The sequence below is a fragment of the Oryctolagus cuniculus genome, chromosome 10 (genome assembly GCF_964237555.1).
Source record: "Oryctolagus cuniculus chromosome 10, mOryCun1.1, whole genome shotgun sequence".
NCBI lineage: Eukaryota > Metazoa > Chordata > Mammalia > Lagomorpha > Leporidae > Oryctolagus > Oryctolagus cuniculus.
Genome location: NC_091441.1, coordinates 16,483,652 through 16,503,878, shown reverse-complemented (window position 1 = coordinate 16,503,878; position 20,227 = coordinate 16,483,652). Strand labels below are relative to the sequence as shown.

At 37.7% G+C, this 20,227-nt stretch overlaps 1 protein-coding gene across 8 annotated transcripts in view; it reads right to left on the bottom strand.

Moving 5' to 3' along the window:
- The window catches only part of PIGN (phosphatidylinositol glycan anchor biosynthesis class N), a 147,590-nt gene that overhangs the window by 29,933 nt on the left and 97,430 nt on the right, over positions 1-20,227 (bottom strand). For 6 of the 8 annotated variants that reach the window (XM_002713621.5, XM_017344218.3, XM_051851154.2 and 3 more), the window contains 5 exons: positions 15,968-16,070; positions 12,685-12,771; positions 7,975-8,030; positions 6,845-6,920; positions 4,577-4,650 (listed from right to left, as the gene is read on the bottom strand). In XM_002713621.5, coding sequence (XP_002713667.4) covers positions 4,577-4,650; positions 6,845-6,920; positions 7,975-8,030; positions 12,685-12,771; positions 15,968-16,070 — 396 coding nt within the window. Of the gene's footprint in view, positions 1-4,576; positions 4,651-6,844; positions 6,921-7,974; positions 8,031-11,559; positions 12,417-12,684; positions 12,772-15,967; positions 16,071-20,227 lie in introns of all 8 variants that reach the window. The other 2 variants (XR_011379302.1, XM_051851153.2) reach the window with 2 other exon arrangements.

Here is a 20,227-nt window from a genome sequence, read left to right as displayed (position 1 = left end):
TTAAGAAATAACTTTTTTCTAAGTTTAAAATATAGAAATATAATTCAATAGTTCATATCATATCTTTGAGATGTCACACTGATCATATCTTTGAGATATATTAACATTCAAAGTAAGTCTGATATAACAGATACATAATAAAGTGTGTTAATCTGATTAAGAGGTTATAGAGAATACAATGGTCCTCAAGTACAATCTCTTACCCAAAGTATAAATTCCCCAAAAAGCAATCCTGATAAAGACATTGTCTAACACTAGTTTTGATTTTCCAGGAACAGAATCCACTTTGTTTCAGACAGATTCAATTATCACAAAGTGGTTCTGTCTTTGAATCCAAATCAGCACAATAAAAATTTCACCCATGGGTAGGTGTTCGGCACAGTGGTTAAGATGCTCACATTTCATCACCAGAGTGCCTGGTTTGAGTTACAGCTCCTCTGCTTCTAATCCAGCTGCCTGCTAATGTGCACCTGGGGAAGCAGAGATGGTGGCCAAGTACTTGGGTCCTGCCACCCAAGTGGGATACCCAGATGGAGGTCTGGGCTCCTGGCTTTGGCATGGTCCCACCCTGGCTGTTGCAGGCCTTTTGGAGTGAATAAGAGGATGGAAGATCTCTTTGTGATTTACAAATAAAGTGAAAATAAATAAATAACTTTAAAAAATTTCATGCTTTGAACCCAGTTCTTCCAGAACCACAGGAAAAGAGTAATGCAATTTAAATACAACAGACATTTAAATATCTTTTCTAAAGTTTTCCATGATTTAAATTGTTTTTGTCTTTCTAAAGCAGATGATTTTATTGCATGACACACATGATGTTCTGGAACCTTTTTGGAATAAGAAACATCTAACTAAGTTACTCATTGTCTTTTTGGCCCCAGTTCCCTTATCTACAGACTAGGCATAATAATATCTGCACTTCACAGTAACACTGGGAAAATTAAGTCGGATAACATATGTAAAAAATCTAGTGTAGTGCCTAACAAATTGTATATAAGTAAAATCACAGTTCCTTCTCATTCCTTGATAACTTTAGATGAAATTAAAGAAACATGGGGTGGTTGCTGTGGCATAGCCGACAAAGCCACCACATGGGCACTCGTTCCAGTTCTGGCTGTTCCACTTCCGGTTCAGCTCCCTGGGAAAAGCAGCAGAAGATGGTCCAAGCGCTTGGGACTCTACTATCCACATGGGAAATCTGGAAGAAGCTCCTGGCTCCTGGCTTCAGATCAGCCCCGCTCTGGCAGTTATGGCTATTTGGAGAGTGAACCAGTGGATGTAAGATATCTCTCTCTCTCTCTCTGACACTGTCTCTGTGACAGAGTGTTCACTGAGAATCAGCCTCTTTCTCCATTAGCATTTTATCTTCCTTCCTGTCTGAATGGCAGATAAGATACACAGAGTCATGATGATAAAAGCAACACCCTAAGAGTGGGAAAGCAGAAAAGCAGGGCCACCAATGGCATCACAACAGCTCTGGGCTGCCAACCTGTAGGGTCCACGTTACATGAGAGACCTAAATCCCCTTCTCTTAGCTACTAGCAGAGTTTCACTACTTGCAGCCAAAACCATTCCTAACACTTCTGTTATGTCCAGATAATCTTCTTGCTCAGATACTCCCTTCTAATGGCCTTTATCCAAAATTTTGTTGATGAAACCAATTATCAAAACTGAGAAAACAGTTTGGAAAAGTTAATTTTAAGCCATGCAGAATAAACAAACGCTAACCTACCCAGTTTTCGTACTTCACCTTTGCTCAGTATGTATTTTAAGAATGAGTCAGAAGAGGATCAGTTGTGTTCATCTCACTGGTCTGTTATGTTGAACTCACCCTTGGAATTAGGATCTAAAGAAAGAATCTGTAGTATAAACTCCACCCTTATCTTAACCCCTAGGCTTTCAAGAGCTTTAATAAAATGTTTAGTAACACAAATAATGAGACTATTTAAAAAGTGAACAGAAAAGAGAGATGAGAGTATTTAGCAAGTAGATATGGCAGTGAGGGGTGGCTGGACTTTGGCTTGTGTGAAGGAAAAAGTAAGGAAAACAGGATGAGAAGCTAGTTTTCAATAGGAAGAAAGGGAATCACTGTGTTCCAGATGTAACATACTAAATTTAAGAAGTCAATATGACATCCAAGTGTTGGAAATGTCAGTGACTTTTAAGGCCAAAAGAAAGATTAATAAAATCCCAGTTTCACGACATTTTCTTTAGTTCTCTTCCTTTGTGTTTAGTTTTTCATTGCCCTAGTCTCCAGGAAGAATCACTATATGCTCACACACACACACACACACACACACACAAGTATATGTATAACACATACACACAAATAGTTCTTTCTTTTTTAAATTATATAAGGTGAACAAATTTCATGTATTTCATATATACAGATTTAGGAGCATAGTGATACTTCGCTTCCTCCCTCCCTGCTACCCTCCCACTTCCACTCTCCCTCCTCTTTCCCTTCTTATTCTTTCAATTCTTATAATGATATACTTTCAGTTTACTTTATAAATATAAGCTTAACCCTTCACGAAGGGTTATATAAGAAAAAAAAACACTGTTCCTCAATAGTAGAGACAAAGGCTTTAAACAATAATCAAATCTCAAAATGTCAATTTCACTCATATATATTACATTTTTTTGTACTTTATTAGTGACCCCAGATCAGGGAAAATATATGATATTTGTCTTTTTGGGGTTGGCTTATTTCACTAATTATAATGGTTTCTAGTTGTATACATTTTGTTGCAAAATACAGGAATTCATTCTTTTTTACAGCTGAGTAGTATTCCATTATCACATTTTCTTTATCCAGTCATTGGTCAATGGACATCTGGGTTGATCCCATATATTAGCTATTGTGAATTTAGCTGCACCCACATATTCTTTGATAAACCTTCTAGTTCTCATTCCACAGGTGTCCAACTCACTTTTTTCTAAAGATTTATTTATTTATTTGAGAGACAGAGTTACAGAGAGAGAGAGAGAAGCATCCATCCAAATGACTGATGACTGCAATGGCCAGAATTGAGCAAGGCTGAAGCCAGGAGCCTGGAACTCCACCTAGGTCACCCATGTGGGTGGCAAGGCCTCAAGTCCCAGGTGCATTCCCAGGTGCATTAGCAAGAAGCTGGATGGGAAGTGGAGCAGCCAACTCAAACCAGCACTCATATGGGATACTGGCATCAGAAAAGGCAGCTTAACTGGCTGTGCCACAATGCAAGCCCCTCTTATTATTATTTAAAATTAAAATCTTTTTTAAAAGTTTATTTAGTAACAAAAATATACCACTCATCAGTTTCTTTTCCTAATATTTAAAAAATTTATATGAAAGGCAGAGAGAGACATACACACACACACACAGATATACATAGATCTCTCACATGCTGATTTACTCCCCAAATTCCAAGAGACAGGGTTGGGCCAGGCTGAAAACAGAAGCCCAGAACTCAATCTGGGCCTCTCATTTGGGAGGTAGGGACCCGAGTACTTGAGCTATCACCTGCTGCCTCCTAGGCTGTACATTAGGGGGAAAGTAGAATTGAAAGCAGAGACAGATTCCAACCCATAGAGGATATGGATGTCTGAATTGCTGTGCCAAATGTCTACCCCTCATCAGTTTTTTATTGCATCTAAGTAACTATCTTTTATGTGATACTGACAAAATATAAATGCTTTAATATTAAATTCATGTAAATATCCTGTAATAATATACAGTATATACATTTACTAAATAAAAATCAGAAATATGCTTTCTACTATTCTTCAGAAGAAAAACTTTTTAAGAAATTGTAACATGTATACAATAATATGCTAAACCCAGTTCTAGCCCAAACTCATCAAGAACATGCAAATTTATGCTAATATCAATTATTTCTTTCAAGCATTGAATATGTCAGCTTGATTAAAGAATAACAAAAACTGTTAAGCTTCATATTTATATCAAGTGTTTTTCACAGAGTCTCTGTGCTGCTGAAGCAATTTTGTTGGTTAAAAAAAAATCCAATGGTTGTATTGACCTCTTCTCTTCCAGTCTTAAATGCTTATTTTAGAAATGCCTCAAAAGTGCAAAAGAATACTTTCCATCTGTCAAACGTGTAGCAGTCAAGATCAAGAAACTCGGTACATTACTGACATTTTTAGAAAAGTTAATTTCAAGCCATGTACATTAAAAGTACTAACAAATTTGTCTAACACATATGTAATAAATAAGCCAAAAGTTAGGACTCTATCCCTTGTACTTTATAAGCATAGTTAAATCTAAACCAAGTAATTAACTATAATAATTTAACATTTGTGTCTTACTATTTTCTACAGAGGCTCTTCATTAGCTTGAGTAATATTCTAATAACATTTTATTGCCAAGAAAGCATTCTTTGTCTGCTAGAAGCTCTAATCAACTAATTTCCTTTAATGACAACTGAACTCTGAGTAATAGGGTGAAATACTTCTCATTTTTATAATAAATAATGTTTTAATGTCTTAATAGCAATCACATGAAATACCTTCAACTGTGTATTCTCATTTCCTAAAATTGAGCAAACTGAATGCTTCTTAAACGAATTCACCTTACCTTTTTGATGACAGCTGAGTAGTTAATTGTACTGCTTCAAAAGCACACATCACAAGCACAAAGGGGATTAGGATCTGTTTACAAGAACAACAAATGATGCCATGGGTAAAGGAACCATTGGAATACTTTTTGAAACAAGTATTTCATTTAATAGAAATATTTTCCATTTCTCAAATAACTTTAATATAAACTAGGGAAGAACAAACACTGAAACAAAAACATGACACAAAGAACAATGATGAAACAAATTTAAAAGCTTACATTAATAATATATGTAGTATTAAGAGAGAACATCAATACAAATTCCAAATAAAAGATGATCACAAATTTGAATCTGTTTAATTAATTCTAGTAATTAATGATGATGTTCAAAGGATTTTAAGTTGTGAAAGACATAGGATGTAATTATCAAGTAAATCATGTAGCCTGGTAAATTGGTTCACAGATCCTTTAACTAATTTGGTCATTTCAAACTCTAACACTATAAGCATGACTTGGTTGCTTTATCACTGCTTATCATTGTTTTATTTTAAAATGTTAAATTATTTCTGGTTATACTCATTGTAATAAATTTGAAAAAAAATAATAAATTTATACTGGCTAAAAACCCATAACAAAGCAAACACTGTTAATATTTTGAGGTCTTACTTTCCAATGACTAATTTTTAAATAATATCTAAAAAGAGGTGGGGTTGAGATATGAAAAAGAAATAAGTGTTCAAGCCTTCATAAGACTCTTTCAAGTGAAGGACATAGGAATGAAGTAAGTTCAAGTTCAGGAGAGCTCTCTGGACCCATTAGCCACAGTCATCTTTAAAGCTTTTCTGAATTATAATGGATTTTAAAGAGCTCACATTCTAATTTGATCTTTGTTTTCCTTTCTTTTATTCTTGCTTTTAATTCATGGTCAACGGTCTTTAATGAACTGAGAAAAGAATAACCACCACTTAAAAAATGTGAATGTAAATTTAGGAAATAATGTTTTAAAATAATTCAACAGAGATGGAACATGAAAAACTGTTGAACAGCTTTTTAACATACATTTGTATTAGTGCAGTAACAAAAATACATTTGTATTAGTGCAGTAACAAAAGTAGATATTAATGCTACTAACACATACCTTTAACAATTATTATTTATGTGATCTTAACATTAGGTAAATAGATTTTAGGCAGGTATTAGTCGCTGCATTTAAACAAATGTATGCTAACTACACAAAATGTGCAAGGTACTAAGGTAGAAAAAATTTGGTAGAGGGACAAACAGAAGCTTAATGACTCTAGAAAAGAACATAAACATTATTTCACCTGAGAGTTTGAACCCCAGGAAAAGTGAGAATATATCAAAATCTTTGTACTGTCAGAACCCAGCTGGTGCCCAGTACATTACTGCACACAACACTCAGTGACACATGAAGTTCAAGTCCTCAAAATAAATTTATCTTTTAATTCCATTTTTTTTTAAATTCCATTTTCTATAAACTTTTGGATTTCTTGTGTTTGTTGAAAGACTGCATTAATTCCAGGTACATGGATCATGAGAAAGGATGACAGGGAACAGGCTGGCAGTCTCATGGGTGGAGAACATGGAATCAGGGAACTCTGGGATCTGTACCAGCCCTGCAGCTTTGATCATAGCTTCCCCACAGGCTAAATCATGCCTGGTAGGATTTTCTGAGTCAAACATGGAACCCTTTACTCTTCTGAAGTAAAACAGGCTAAGTAAGTGTGAAGCAAGGGGTGTGTTTAGCACAGTGGTCAAGATGCAACTTGGGACACAAACATCCCGTATCAGAGCGCCTGGTGTAAGTCCTGGCTCTACTTTCAATCTCAGTTTCTCAGTTGTGTATCTTAGAAGGCAGGAGGTAAAAACTCAGGTGGTTGCGTCCTGCCACCAGGTGGGAGGCCCAGAATGAACTGCAGGCTCCTTGTGTTGGCCTGGCCTGGCCTCAGCTATTGCAGGTATTTGGGTAGAGAACCAGCCAAAAGATCTCTTTCTCCCTCTTACTTTCAAATAAAGTGAAAACTAACAAATAAAGAAATAATTTTTAAAAAGAATAAAGCACAAAGATTAACCCTATTTTGGAGTACAGGCTAAAAGCCTCTACCTCCAGTTTAGCAGGGGTTCCAGTATCAAAGTCTGAAAGGCATTTCCCTTCCATGACCACTTAACTGTCACAGGGACTTTCTAATTTTAATGTTATCATTATGACTTCATAATTTTGATCAACCAGTAGCTTAATGAAAATAGTAACATAGGAAAACTAACCTTCCACATCATCAGGGCTCCCATCATGAATGGACTAAACACAGTCAGAAAGCAATAGACAGAGGCAAGTTCAAAGCTAGATAATCATAACAAAAAGAAAAGGGATTTAGAATTCACACTGTAACTTTAAAAGAATGTTCTGCTGAATAAGATGCTTAAATGAATTCTCAAATCTACTTATACTAAAACAAAAGCATGTGTTGTATCAAGCAATATTATGAAGCAACTAAAGTGAATGAGGTAAACTTGTATGTACTAATATACATCAATCTCCAAACCACATAATTCAGCAAAGTACAGCAATAGACGTATACAGGTTCCAATGTATGTTATTTTTTGGTTTTATACATGCAATTTTCATTTTTTTTATTTTACTTATTTATTTTTAAAGATTTGCTTATTTATTTGAAAGGCAGAGTGACAGAAAGGCAGAGGAAGAGAGAGAGAGAGAGAGAGAGAGAGAGAATGAATGAATCTTCCTGGGGCTGGTGCTGTGGTGTAGCAGGTAAAGCTGCTGCCTACAGTGCCGGCATCCCATATGGGCACCGGTTCAAGTCCCATCTGTTCCAATTCCAATATAGCTCTCTGCTGTGGCCTGGGAAAGCAGTAGAAGATAGCCCAAGTCTTTGGGCTCCTGCATCTGCATGGGAGACCTGGATGAAGCTCCTGGCTCCTGGCTTTGGATTGGCATAGCTCTGGCCATTGCAGCCATCTGGGGAGTGAATCAGCAGATGGAAGACCTTTCTCTCTCTCTCTCTTTCTCTCTCTCTGCCTCTGTCTCTCTGTAACTCTGCCGACAAATAAATCTTTAAAATTGAAACAAAGAGGGAGAGATCTTCCACCTTTCCATCTTCTGGTTCACTCCTCAAATGGCTGCAATGGCCAGGGCTGGGCCAGCCTGAAGCCAGGAGCCAGGAGCCAGGAGCCAGGAGCTTCTTCTGGGTCTCCCAAATGGCTAGGAGGGGCCAAGTACTTAGGCCATCTTCCGCTGCCTTCCCAGGCACATTAGTAGGGAGTCGGATGGGAAGCGGAACAGCTAGGATTTGAACTGGGTACCCATATGGGCTGCCATCCTGCAGATTTACACACTACACTACAGCGCTGACTCCGTAATTTTCATTTAAAATTACCTATTAATAGAAGCTATATTTCCAGTTCCAAAAAATGCTGTCACTAAGAAGAAAACCTATGTAAAGTTAAGGAAATGTAAAAAGTCAGGATTAATACAAATTTCTTTTTTACCATGAGGATAAGTTACTTTTTTTTTTACTTAGATAATCATCGTGAATTGTTTCAAATGAACATTCCATCCTATCTTCTTGTGAATGCATTTTCAAAGAACCAGACTAATGAGGCAATGTGCTAAGAACTATGAGGCCCGAGAGGTCAACCTCACTTGGTCATCACTACTTCTTTGGGAAAGTTATTTTTCTCTCCCCTAATATGAGTGAGTTGGACTATATTTGTAGTTGGCTGCTAATGATTTTTCAAAAGAAGAATGCAGACCTCATACATATGAAAGACATTTCAGGGGAAAGACGATTTCAGTTCACATATGATTGCTGTGTGCCCGCTACATGTGAAACATGCTATACTCCTTGAGAGTCCCAGAAATAAAAAAGATTTCATGTTTTAAAATTTTGAACATGCTTTTTACATTTCTTAAGTTTACATTTGGCTGGCGCCGCGGCTCACTAGGCTAATTCTAGTTCTGGTTGGGGTGCCGGTTCTATCCTGGTTGCTCTTCTTCCAGTCCAGCTCTCTGCTGTGGCCCTGGAGTACAGTGGAGGATGGCCCAAGTACTTGGGCCTTGCACCTGCATGGGAGACCAGGAGAAAGCTCCTGGCTCTTGGCTTCGGATCGGTGCAGCGTGCCGGCTGTAGCAGCCATTTGGGGGGAACCAATAGAAGGAAGACCTTTCTCTCTGTCTTTCTCTCTTACTGTCTAACTCTACCTGTCAAAAAAAAAAAAAGTTTACATTTATATTAATTTATATTAGTAGAGTAATAAAGAGTAAATATTAATCCTGTTGGTATCGAAAAACTTACTGTTAGTAAAGTATTTAAAACAGTGACTAGCCCATTGAAAAGGTTTGATAAATGTGGCTCACTTTAGTTTTATAGACACACACACAGAGACATATGACACAGAAATATTGAAGAGGAAGTAGGAATCATGACAACTTTCAATGAAAAGGTGGCATCTGAGTTGGTGAATTGGGCCTTAAATTACGCAAGTATCCATTCGTTCAACCAATTATCCAATCAACTTTTGTTGTCTAGTATAAGTCAGAGTTAGGTACTAAGAATAACTAAAACAATCTTCAAATACTCACATAGTGACTAAGATTTTGATAATATATAGAAGAACATGAGAGACATTTTAAGGCAAAGAAACATGGGGAAAATAAATAACATAATCAAAAAACAGTGAATAGGGGTGACAGAAGCTTAGTGGTTAGTTTATTGAAGGATAGAAACAGTGAAAGATGAAGTAAGAAGTTATAGATTGGTGATATATTAATAAACAGCCTTGACCTTTATTGTGGAGACAATGAAGAGTAGCAAACATGTGAATAGCCTAATCAAGAAATTCTAGCAACTGTGATATATGAATTAGGGAGACAAATAACAGGGGTCAGGAAATCCAATTAGGGAGCTATTTTAGTAGTCATCTTAGGGACACAGAACCTGAACTGCTAGAGCGTGAGAGGAAAGAGAGAATGAAGGGAAACAGCAGGACTTTAGAAGTGGACAAGAAACAAACATGACGAGTTTGGATGGTCTGGGTGGTTGAGTATGGTGATGACATGAAACGAAATGAAGACTGCCAGAGACAGTGGCTTTGGAGAGAAGTGGCAGTTGTCAGTTTGGGATATACATGTCCTGATGTACAGCAAAATGTTGGAAATGTGGCTCTTGAGGCAGGAGAAGTAGATCTCAGATTTGTTTGCACAGGGATGTCTGTCAAAGCTATAGGAGAGAATGGCATTAACTGGGCATAGTAAGAGGAACAGGCTAATGATGAAGCTTGGAGAAAAACATGTGGTTTAAGACCAAGCAAAGGAAGAGGTTTTAGTGAAGATGATACAAAAAGCTAAGAGGAGAACCTGGACTGTGTCCTGGAAATCAAGGGAAAAGAAAGAGGAAAGTCAGCATAGTCAAATTAATAGACTGGACTGAATGATCAATAAGCCCCTGCACATAGGTGAGAAAACAACTCAGAAGAGACATTAAACAAATACTGACAGAGGACTGCTATGCGGCAGGCACTGTTCTAGGCTTATGGATACAGTTAAGAAATGGGGAGGAAATAATGGTAGCAAATACAGATTATTTTGTCAAGATGTCTGATGGTAAATAGAAGGCACAAAGTGAAATTACAATTTAGGGGGATGCAGGGTTCCAGGGGAAATGTGTTCTGTTAGTACTGACTGAATGGAAAGAATCTGTGAAGTGAGAGAGAAAAAAATTGAGGACCAAGGTAAGAAGTAGAGATGAGAGAATGAAGTATTTATTTTTTGGACCTCAGAAGTCCAGGCCTTTTATCATGGTTAAGTTTAAAGGAAACACCTCTAATATTTACAAACTAATAACTGATAAGGAGTTAATATACAAAATATATACAGAACTCCTACAGATCAGTAGTAAGAAAATATCCTACTTAAAAAAATGTACAAGCAGTTTGAATAGTTATTTCTCTAAGAAGATATACAAATGGTCAACAGGTATATAAAAATTCCCTGCACCACTAAATATCAGGAAAATGAAAATCAAAACCACAATGAGATATTACTTCACACCTATTAGGATGGCTATTATCAAAAAGATGAAACTTAACAGGTGTTGGCAATAATGCAAAGAAAAGGTAACCCTTGTGCACTGTTGGTGGGAATGTAAATTGATACAGCCATTATGTAAAACAGTATGAAGGTTTGTCAAAAAATTAAAAATATAACTGTGTGATGCAGCAATCCCATTTCTAGATATAAGGAAATGCAAGCAGTATCTGGAAGAAATACCTGCACTCCCATGTTGATTGCAGCATTATTCACAAGGGTCAAAATATGTAAATAACCTCAATTTCCATTCATGGAAGAATGGAAAAAGGAAGTAACTACATATACAATGGAGTACTATTCAGCCATAATAAAGAAGGGGATCCTGCAACAGGGATGAACCTGGAGAACATGATGCTGAGTAAAATAAGCAAGTCCACCAAGACAAATACTATATGATCTCATTTAAATGTGGAATTTAAAATAATCTTAAAAACAGACAGTAGACTGACAGTGGTCAGGGGCTGAGATGAAGGAGAAATGGGGAGATGTTGGTCAAAGTGTAATTTAGGATAAATAAAGTTTGTGGAACACATGTACAGTATAGTGACTGCAGTGAATATACTGTATTATATACTGGAAATTTGCTAAGAGAATTAATCTTAAGTGTTCTTATCATTAAAAAAAAGACGAACAAAAAAATACTATGTTGGACAATGTAAATATTAATTAACTTGAGTGTGGTGGTCACTGTACAACGTATAAATACATCAAAACACCAGGTTGTGCCCCTTAAATATATACAACTTTACTTATCAATTATGTTTCAATAATGCTGCAAAACATTAAATTTAAAAAGGGAACAATTCCCTAGAATTTCCTGAAGCTGGTTAGTCAGCCTTCTCATGTGAGGCTTTAGGCCGGCGCCGTGGCTCACTTGGCTAATCCTCTGCCTGCGGCACCGGTACCCCGGGTTCTAGTCCCGGTTGCTCCTCTTCCAGTCCAGTTCTCTGCTGTGGTCCGAGAAGGCAGTGGAGGATGGCCCAAATGCTTGGGCCCTGCACCCACATGGGAGACCAGGAGGAAGCACCTGGCTCCTGGCTTCGGATCAGCACGGTGCGGGGGTGAACCAAGGGAAGGAAGACCTTTCTCTGTCTCTCTCTCTCTCACTGTCTAACTCTGCCTGTCGAAAAAATAAAATAAAAAATAAAAAAAAAACAAAGTGAGGCTTTACTCTGCTATACTCTGCCTTTCAAACATCTAGCTAAAAAGTTACAAAATATTGCCTCTGGTGTGATCCAAAAACCTTTGTGAGACAGATGTTGTATAACAAAAGATTAGTAGAAAAAACACATAAAAAGATACAAACTCATAGCAGAGGTTTCTTTTAGGGTGAGGGAGATTAGAGAGTTGAAAGGAAACTTTAGTTTAGCTATAATGTTATATCACAAATTTGTGCATCTTGATAAAATATTAATTGTTGATATCTTGAATGGTAGGGATACACACAGACTTGTTCACGTATTTCTTTATACTTTTCTATACTGAATTTTTTTTTTTTAAATGGGGACTACAAAGCACTGGTGCTGCGGCACAGCAGGTAAAGCCACCGCCTACAGTGCCAGCACCCCATATGGATGCTGGTTTAAGTCCCAACAGCTCCACTTCCAATCCAGCTCTCTGCTGAGGCCTGGGAAGCAGTAGAAGACGGCCCAAGTCCTTGGGTTCCTGTATCCATGTGGGATGACTAGGAGGAAGCTCCTGGATCCTGGCTTTGGATCGGTGTGGCTCCAGCTGTTGTAGCCAATTAGGGAGTGAACCAGTGGATAGAAGACTCTCTCTGCCTCTCCTTCTCTCTCTGTATAACTCTGACTTTCAAATAAAATAAATAAATCTTTTAAAAAATATAAATGGGGACTATAAGAGAAAACTGTGGTTGAAAAGGTGTTGAACGACTCTGGGTAGTACCACTATGAAGCGACAGCAGGAACACCTTCCATGTCCTCTTACTCCATTAAATGGGAGTTTGTAGCTCTTTAAAACAATTTCCATAAAAGGATACAAGGAAAAAGGCCCTACGGATGTCATCCAAGTAGAGCTGTCGAAACTGAGTTATATCCATGGTATAGGAGAACTGAATACTGGCGAGCTGGAAGATAAAGAAGGAATATATTAATGCATAATATCACTTGACCACTTCTACAGTCACAGGCAAACTTACAATGGCTGAGTTACTATGGCCAGAAACCTACTCTGTGCTGACTTAAAAAAAAAAAACATAATAAGTCTTTATAGCTTCATTAATTTAATGAAATCTGCTGGAAGGTAAAATATGTTGCTAATACCATACTGAACAGCATTGTAGTGTTAGTTTATGTGTAATAAAAGTGAGAATTGGGCTCTTATCCTACATAAATGCCTCATTTTTAAATCTCTATATAATTCTTCCCTTTAAGTCAAGATCTTTACTCCAGGTATGGTATGACACTAAAAGGCATGGCAAAATTAACTATCCCTCTGTTCCTTTCATTTTCCATTAATTACATTTGCAGAGAAATTTTCTTTCTGGGGCCAGTGCTGTGGCATAGCAGTTTAAACGCTTCCATTCTAGTCCTGGCTGCTCCACTTCCAATCCAGCTCCCTGCTAATGTGCCTGGGAAACCAATGGAGGATGACTCAAGCTCTTGAGCCACTGTACTCATGTGGGAAACCGAATGAAGCTCCTGGCTTCCTGGCTCCCTTCAGCCGGGCCCTGCCCTGACTGTTACGGCCATTTGGGGAGTGAATCAGCGGATGGCAGACCTCTCTCCCTGTCTCTCTCTCTTTCTCCCTCTCTGTAACTCTGCCTTTCAAATAAATAAAAATAAATCTTAAAAAAAAAAAAAAAACCAGAAATTTGGGGCTGGTGCTGTGGTGTGCTGGGTAAGGCCACCGCCTGCAGTGCTGGCATCCCATATGGGCACCAATTCAAGTCCCAGCTGTTCCACTTCCCATCCAGTTCTCTGCTGTGGCCCGGGAAAGCAGTACAAGATGGATCAAGTCCTTGGGTACCTGCACCCGCATGGGAGACATGGAAAAAGCTCCTGGCTCCTGGCTTCAGATGGGTGCAGCTTTGGCCATTGCGGCCATCTAGGGGGTGAACCAGAGGATGAAAGATTCTCTCTCTCCCTCTCTCTCTCTCTGCCTCGGTCTCTCGGTAACTCTTTCAAATAAATAAATAAATCTTAAAAAAAAAATTTCTTTCTACAAAAAAAGACTGAAAGCCATTCAAAAACAAGATGCCCCTGCTTATTCCTCACGCTCCCAAGAAAGGTGAATTTAAAGGAAGACTTTCCCTACTGCATCCCATGTAATTATCTAGTAAATCCTTGGGATGCTTAATACTTTTTTCTAGAAAAAAGACAGATTTGTTTGTGGTTTAAAAATGTATCTAGGAGCTGGAGTTGTGGTGTAGCAAGTAAAGCACAGCCTAAAATGCTAGTATCCCATACGGGTGCTGGTTCACGTACCGCTGCTCCACTTCTGATGCTGCTCCCTGCTGGTGGCCTGGGGAAGCAGCAGAAGACGGCCCAAGTGTCTGAGCCACCCAGCTGGAGTTGGGGAAGAAGCTCCTGGTTCCTGGTTTCGGCCTGTCTCAGGCCTGGCTGTTGTGGCCATCTGGGGAGTGAACCAGTGGATGGAAGATCTCTCTCTCTCTCTCCTTCTCACTCTGTAACTCTTTCAACTAAATAAATAAATCTTAAAAAAAAAAATGGGATCTAAAAAGAGGCAAATGACCTTCAGATTGCTGAAATGTTTAATATTAAAGACAGCTTTTTTAAAAAAGACTTCTATTTTACTTACTTGAAAGAGTTACAGAGACAGGGGTGGAGAGAGAGCTTGAGATTTTCCATGTTGTGGTTCATCCCCCAAATGGCCACAACAGCCAGGGCTGGGCCAGGCTGAAGCCAGAAGCCTACAACTAATCTGGGTCTCCCACATGGGTGGCAGGGGCCCAAGCAGTTGGGCCATCTTCTACCACCTTCCCAAGCACATTAGCAGGGAGCTAGATTGGAAGTGGCGCAGCTAGTCCTCAAACCCATGCTCATATGGAATGCTGGCATTACAGGTGGCCTAACTTATTGCACCACAATGCCAGCCAATAAAGAAAGTTTTTGACCATTTATATGAATCTGATCAAAACTGATTTTCATGTATCATTTTCATATTTCAAGACTGAAAGTTAAAAGCCAGAATTATTCAATACACTTCATAAAGTTTCTTTATTAAAATTAATTACACTAAATTATCAATTACTCTGAATAACTCAACTGAAGCCAGTTAAGGATAGAACAACTATGAAGATATTTTCTGCAATTTTCATTTTACCTGACCTCAATAAAATTATAAATTCTACGACTAGCTTCTCAGAATTGCCTTCAGTTCTAAAAGAGATAAGAGACATCACCTTAACTCTCTAGCTCAGCATGACAAAGATGTCCTTAAAAATTGGTTGGCTTTTAGCCAATTTCAAATATACTGTGTTGCATAAACAGTCTAAGATTGGGTCTTAGGCCACAATCAGTAAGATGAGAGAATAAGCATTTTGGGATGAGTATGACTAGAAAGAGAACAGCAATGGGAATTTAATTGTTACTTTATGTTCTAATTCATAGACTGACATCATAACATAAAAAATTTCTGATTAAAATTAACTGAGGGAAGGAAACACTGCATGTGAAAACAGGAAAATAAGATCCAGAGCACTGTTTCCACCTATATCCCTTCCTTGTCACTGATGCTTTTTAAAATATAACTGATTCTCATGTAATCACTATGGAAGTCCATCCTACATATTGCCTATAAAACAATAAAATTTTTTTTTTTTCTGGGTGAGCATGTGGCACAGTGTTTAAGTAGCATCTGAGATACCCATATCCAATTTAAGAGTGCCTTGCTCCAGTTCCTCTCTGCTTCCAGTATAGGTTCCTGCTGATGTGCACCCTGGGAATCAGCAGATGATGGCTCAAGTACCTGAGTCCATGATACCTATGTGGAAGACCCAGACTGAGTGCTGGGCTCCTGGCTTTGGCCTGGCCTCGCCCTGGTTATTGTGGACATTTGGATATTGAACTGCTGGATGGATGATCTCTCTCTCTGCCTTTCAAAAAAAAAAAAAAAAAAAAACTTTCTCTGATAAGTGAAAATTTCCACATAAATTAACTCAATTATTAATGCCAAGATTTCTTAAACCTTCAGATTTAAAAGTAGAAAGAACTATTTTGTGAAATAACATTGTAACTTCCTTATAGCATAGAAATTATTTTAACAGTCAGATAAATGCAACAATGACTTTGACGAGCTACCTTCTTTTTACATGAAATACCAGATTGTTGTAGGGTTTCTTGTTCCATGTGTATCCAGACAAACATCAAACATGACAACACTAATGGAAAGAGAGCTTCATACCTAAGGGTTTGGGAGTTGGAGTGGAGGGAAGGGTAATGAAAAGAAAAAAAAATGAATAAATAAAAATGAAAACTTATACTGATGTTTCTCTTTAAAATGTCTTTGAGAATACTTCTTAGCCATAATATCACAAATTTTAAATTTTCTATGCTTTCTAGAAGAAGAAAGTAGGAAAGGAAAAGTAACATTTAACTTCCTACTCCAACACTGACTTATTAAATCTTGAGATAATTATGTGTTTTAATAGTAGAGATAGTTAAAATCATTCATAAGGTATATGACAGATACAGTAAAAGAGAAATAAAAAATTAAGTAAAAAAAATTCCTGAGGTAAAACTATTAATACTCGAAGAAAAGCCAGATTAACATCCCCCATTTTCTAATAAATGAGTACAAAACAGGAACACAATCTCAAAAGAAAACAAAAGGGCCAATAAACACATAAAAAGTTTGATCTTAAAACAACAGTAAGCTACTACATTCACTTACTGCATTTGCCAATACTTAGAAACAATAATGCTGACGAGAGTACCGAGAGAAAAAGGAACTCTGAAACACTAGCTAGGAGTATATACCTTCTGGAAAGTTATTTAATGTTGTATAAGAAGAATGTCAAATATACTCATATACTATAGTATAATGGTGCCATTTCTTGGAATTTAACTTGACAAAATAATCAGATATATGCATTATGATTATTAAATCTGTTTGTTGTTTACAGAAGTAAAACCAATAAAGAACCTATACTTCCACAAGGGAGTGACTGAATAAGGCACAGTACATCTGTAGGCTGGAGCATAACATAGGATCTCCCACAGATGATAAAACAAAAACACTGGTGACCAGGCAGAAATAAACATTTCGGTTCAAGAAAGCATCTACAAAAACATACTGTTGCTATGGTGTAACTGCATTTGACCTAACCACTGTGAAAATTCATTCCGCTATAATGTTTTCACAATATTTAAAGCAGAAGCACATCAGTTAGGATTTCCTTCTGCATAAGGTTTTTTTGTAGTGTGATGTCTTAATCATAGTCTACCACCAAGTATTTTAGGAGTATCTCTAATGTTTGGATAGTACATTAGCAGCATGCGACAATTACATCCTGAGTTCTCAAGCAGAGGCAGTGTATTGCAAGGACCTCCTTTGCTGCCAGTTACCACAGGCGGTTTAAGTTAGCTAAAAAACCTGAATAGCAACACTGAATACTGTAGAAACGCACTTTGCTCAATAATACTTGAGTTGTTGCAATATTTGATCATCCATTTGGTTGTTACAGAAAAATTCTTAACTGTAATTGATGGTTGTTGCCGTAATAGTATATTGCCTGTATTTCTACCTCTAGTCATGGGTTTTATGCGCTAGATTTTAATATCCTTGAGCCTGGGCAAGTGCACAGTCTTTTTAAAAGAAACATGGTTTACTTGCACAAAACTGATCAGTTTTGAGAGATCGTTAATGTCCCTGAAGTGGTTTTTGTGGGTGTGAAACAAATGGTGAGGATTTGAATTGGTCCCTCTTACTATAGTATTGAAATTAAGTCTACTTAATTTATCAAGTCATGTTCATGCCCTGATTTTATATACTTGTATCTATCAATAAACATTGTGATACTTGAAAAAAAAAAGAAAGCATCTACAAATCACTTGGTGCATGAAATTTAGAAAATTTAAGGATATGAATAGATACTATGAACATGAAACACAAACGAAGGAGAAATGCCCATGAGCTAACACAGCCTTTCCTCAACGCTCTCTGCCCTGGTTTGGGATAAATGCTTCACCTTTGTGATCCCGAAGTGCTCTATTACAGTATTTATACTCTTTAAATTACATGTTTACTTGTGTGCATCACCTACCAGCTTATAAACTGTTTGAAAACAGAGTCTGTGGATCTTGTCACGCCTGCAGATCCAACTCACAAGAAGTAGAATTTGCTGAATACTCATACTGACTCGATCAGAAGTTATATAACATAACAAAATAAAACCTTATTTCCCTTTTAAGTTGTTCAATTTTTAAACTCTATGATATATAGCACAACTTCCTAGATATAAGAAAATAGGAAGAAGCAGAATCTTTTAAATTCTACCACAGATCATAAAAACCGAAATGTTGGTGCCTGGGCTGAAAGAAACATTTGGGTTCAAAAAAGCATACATAAATCGCTTGGTATATGAGATTTAAAAAATCCAAGAATATGAATAGATACTATGTACATGAGAAAATACCACTAGTAAACAAGAGAGAAAATTGTACAAAGTATTACCATTTTTGGCCCATTTTTAAAATAGCATTTGATGCACTTATTTTAAAATGAAAATACCAAATACTCTTAAGGATATGGGGTATCCTTCATAGTTTGTTGGATATATACATTGGCATTATTTTGAAGACAAATCAAAACTAAAAAATAAGTTCATTCCCAATCGTTCAGTTATACTATATTGAGAAGCAAACAAGGGGAAAAAATCTAAACTATGTAAAGAGCTTATGCATAAAAAGATCATTCAAAATACTACTTATACTAATGAAAAGTAGAAATAAATGGTCAAAGAGGGGCCGGCGCCGCGGCTCACTAGGCTAATCCTCCGCCTAGCGGCGCCGGCACACCGGGTTCTAGTCCCGGTCGGGGCGCCGGATTCTGTCCCGGTTGCCCCTCTTCCAGGCCAGCCCTCTGCTGTGGCTAGGGAGTGCAGTGGAGGATAGCCCAGGTGCTTGGGCCCTGCACCCCATGGGAGACCAGGAAAAGCACCTGGCTCCTGGCTCCTGCCATCGGATCAGCGCGGTGCGCCGGCCGCAGCGCGCTGGCCGCGGCGGCCATTGGAGGGTAAACCAACGGCAAAGGAAGACCTTTCTCTCTGTCTCTCTCTCTCTCACTGTCCACTCTGCCTGTCAAAAAAAAAAAAAAAAAAAAAAAGGTCAAAGAGGAATGGCTAAGTAAATTAATGTGCATCCAATCTGTAAAACATCAAAGGGTGGCCGGGAAGCCAGAGACACTTGGAAAATGCTTCTGAAATAATGTTATGTACACAAAAAAAGAGAAATAAACCAGTACATGTACTATGATTCCTTCTATGTTAACAAGACAAATATAGAGCTAAGATTGGAAGAAAATATTCCAGAACATTCCAGCAAGTAAGTGATTTATCTCCCTTATATCAACTTTCCAATTAATTTTACAATGACTTGGGGAAAAAATGAAAAGAAAAACAGACTTAGAATGCTTGTAACCTAGGCTTTCTTGAAACTTCAGCTCAACTTTACATGAGCATTTAACAGCACCAATTCAATGTTCCCTTCCTCAGATGCTTTTTCTAGTCATTCTTCATGTCACATAATTTACAACTGAACTCACATTAAACCGCTCCATTTTGTAATTTTCTGATGCCATAGAATAAAACATGGTCCTTCGTTACAGCAGTTTACAACTCTACTTCATGCCTTTAGAGCGGCAACTGGTCTCTCTAGACAACTGTACAATGGAAATATGAAAGAGAAAAACAGGGCCAGCATTGTGGCGTAGTAGGTTAAGCCTCTGCCTGCAGTGCCAGCTACCTATATGGGTGCCAGTTTGAGACCTGGCTGGCTCTACTTCTGATCCAGCTCCCTGCTAAGGCATCTGGGAAAGCAGGGGAAGATAGACCAAGAGCTTTGGCCCTTGCACCCATGTAGGAGACCTGGATGAAGCTCCTAGCTCCTGGCTTTGGCCTGGCCCAGTCCTGACTGTTGTGGCTGTTTGGGGAGTAAACCACTGGATGGAAGATTTTTCTCTCTCTCCCTCCATAACTCTTTGAAGTAATTAAAAAATAATTCTAAAAAAAAAAAGAGAGAAACAATTGGCTGAGTCAAGATGGTATATGTGTATTTTGAGCAAAAGAGGACTATGATTTTTAAAAATATATTTGCAGTTATATATATAATCAATATTTTGTCTAAAGTTTATGTATCAGAACTAATAAACTGAAATATCAATAAAATGTTATCATGAGCACAGAAAGACCATAACGAAACCTCACTAAGTTTGGATCTGTTGGTTTGGTCTCCACAAATTGAATAGGGCTAAAAAGACATTTAGGTTTATATTATGGTTTGCAAAGCAAAGGGATAACATAAATGAAATTTAAAAAATGTTTAACCAATGAATGAGAACAA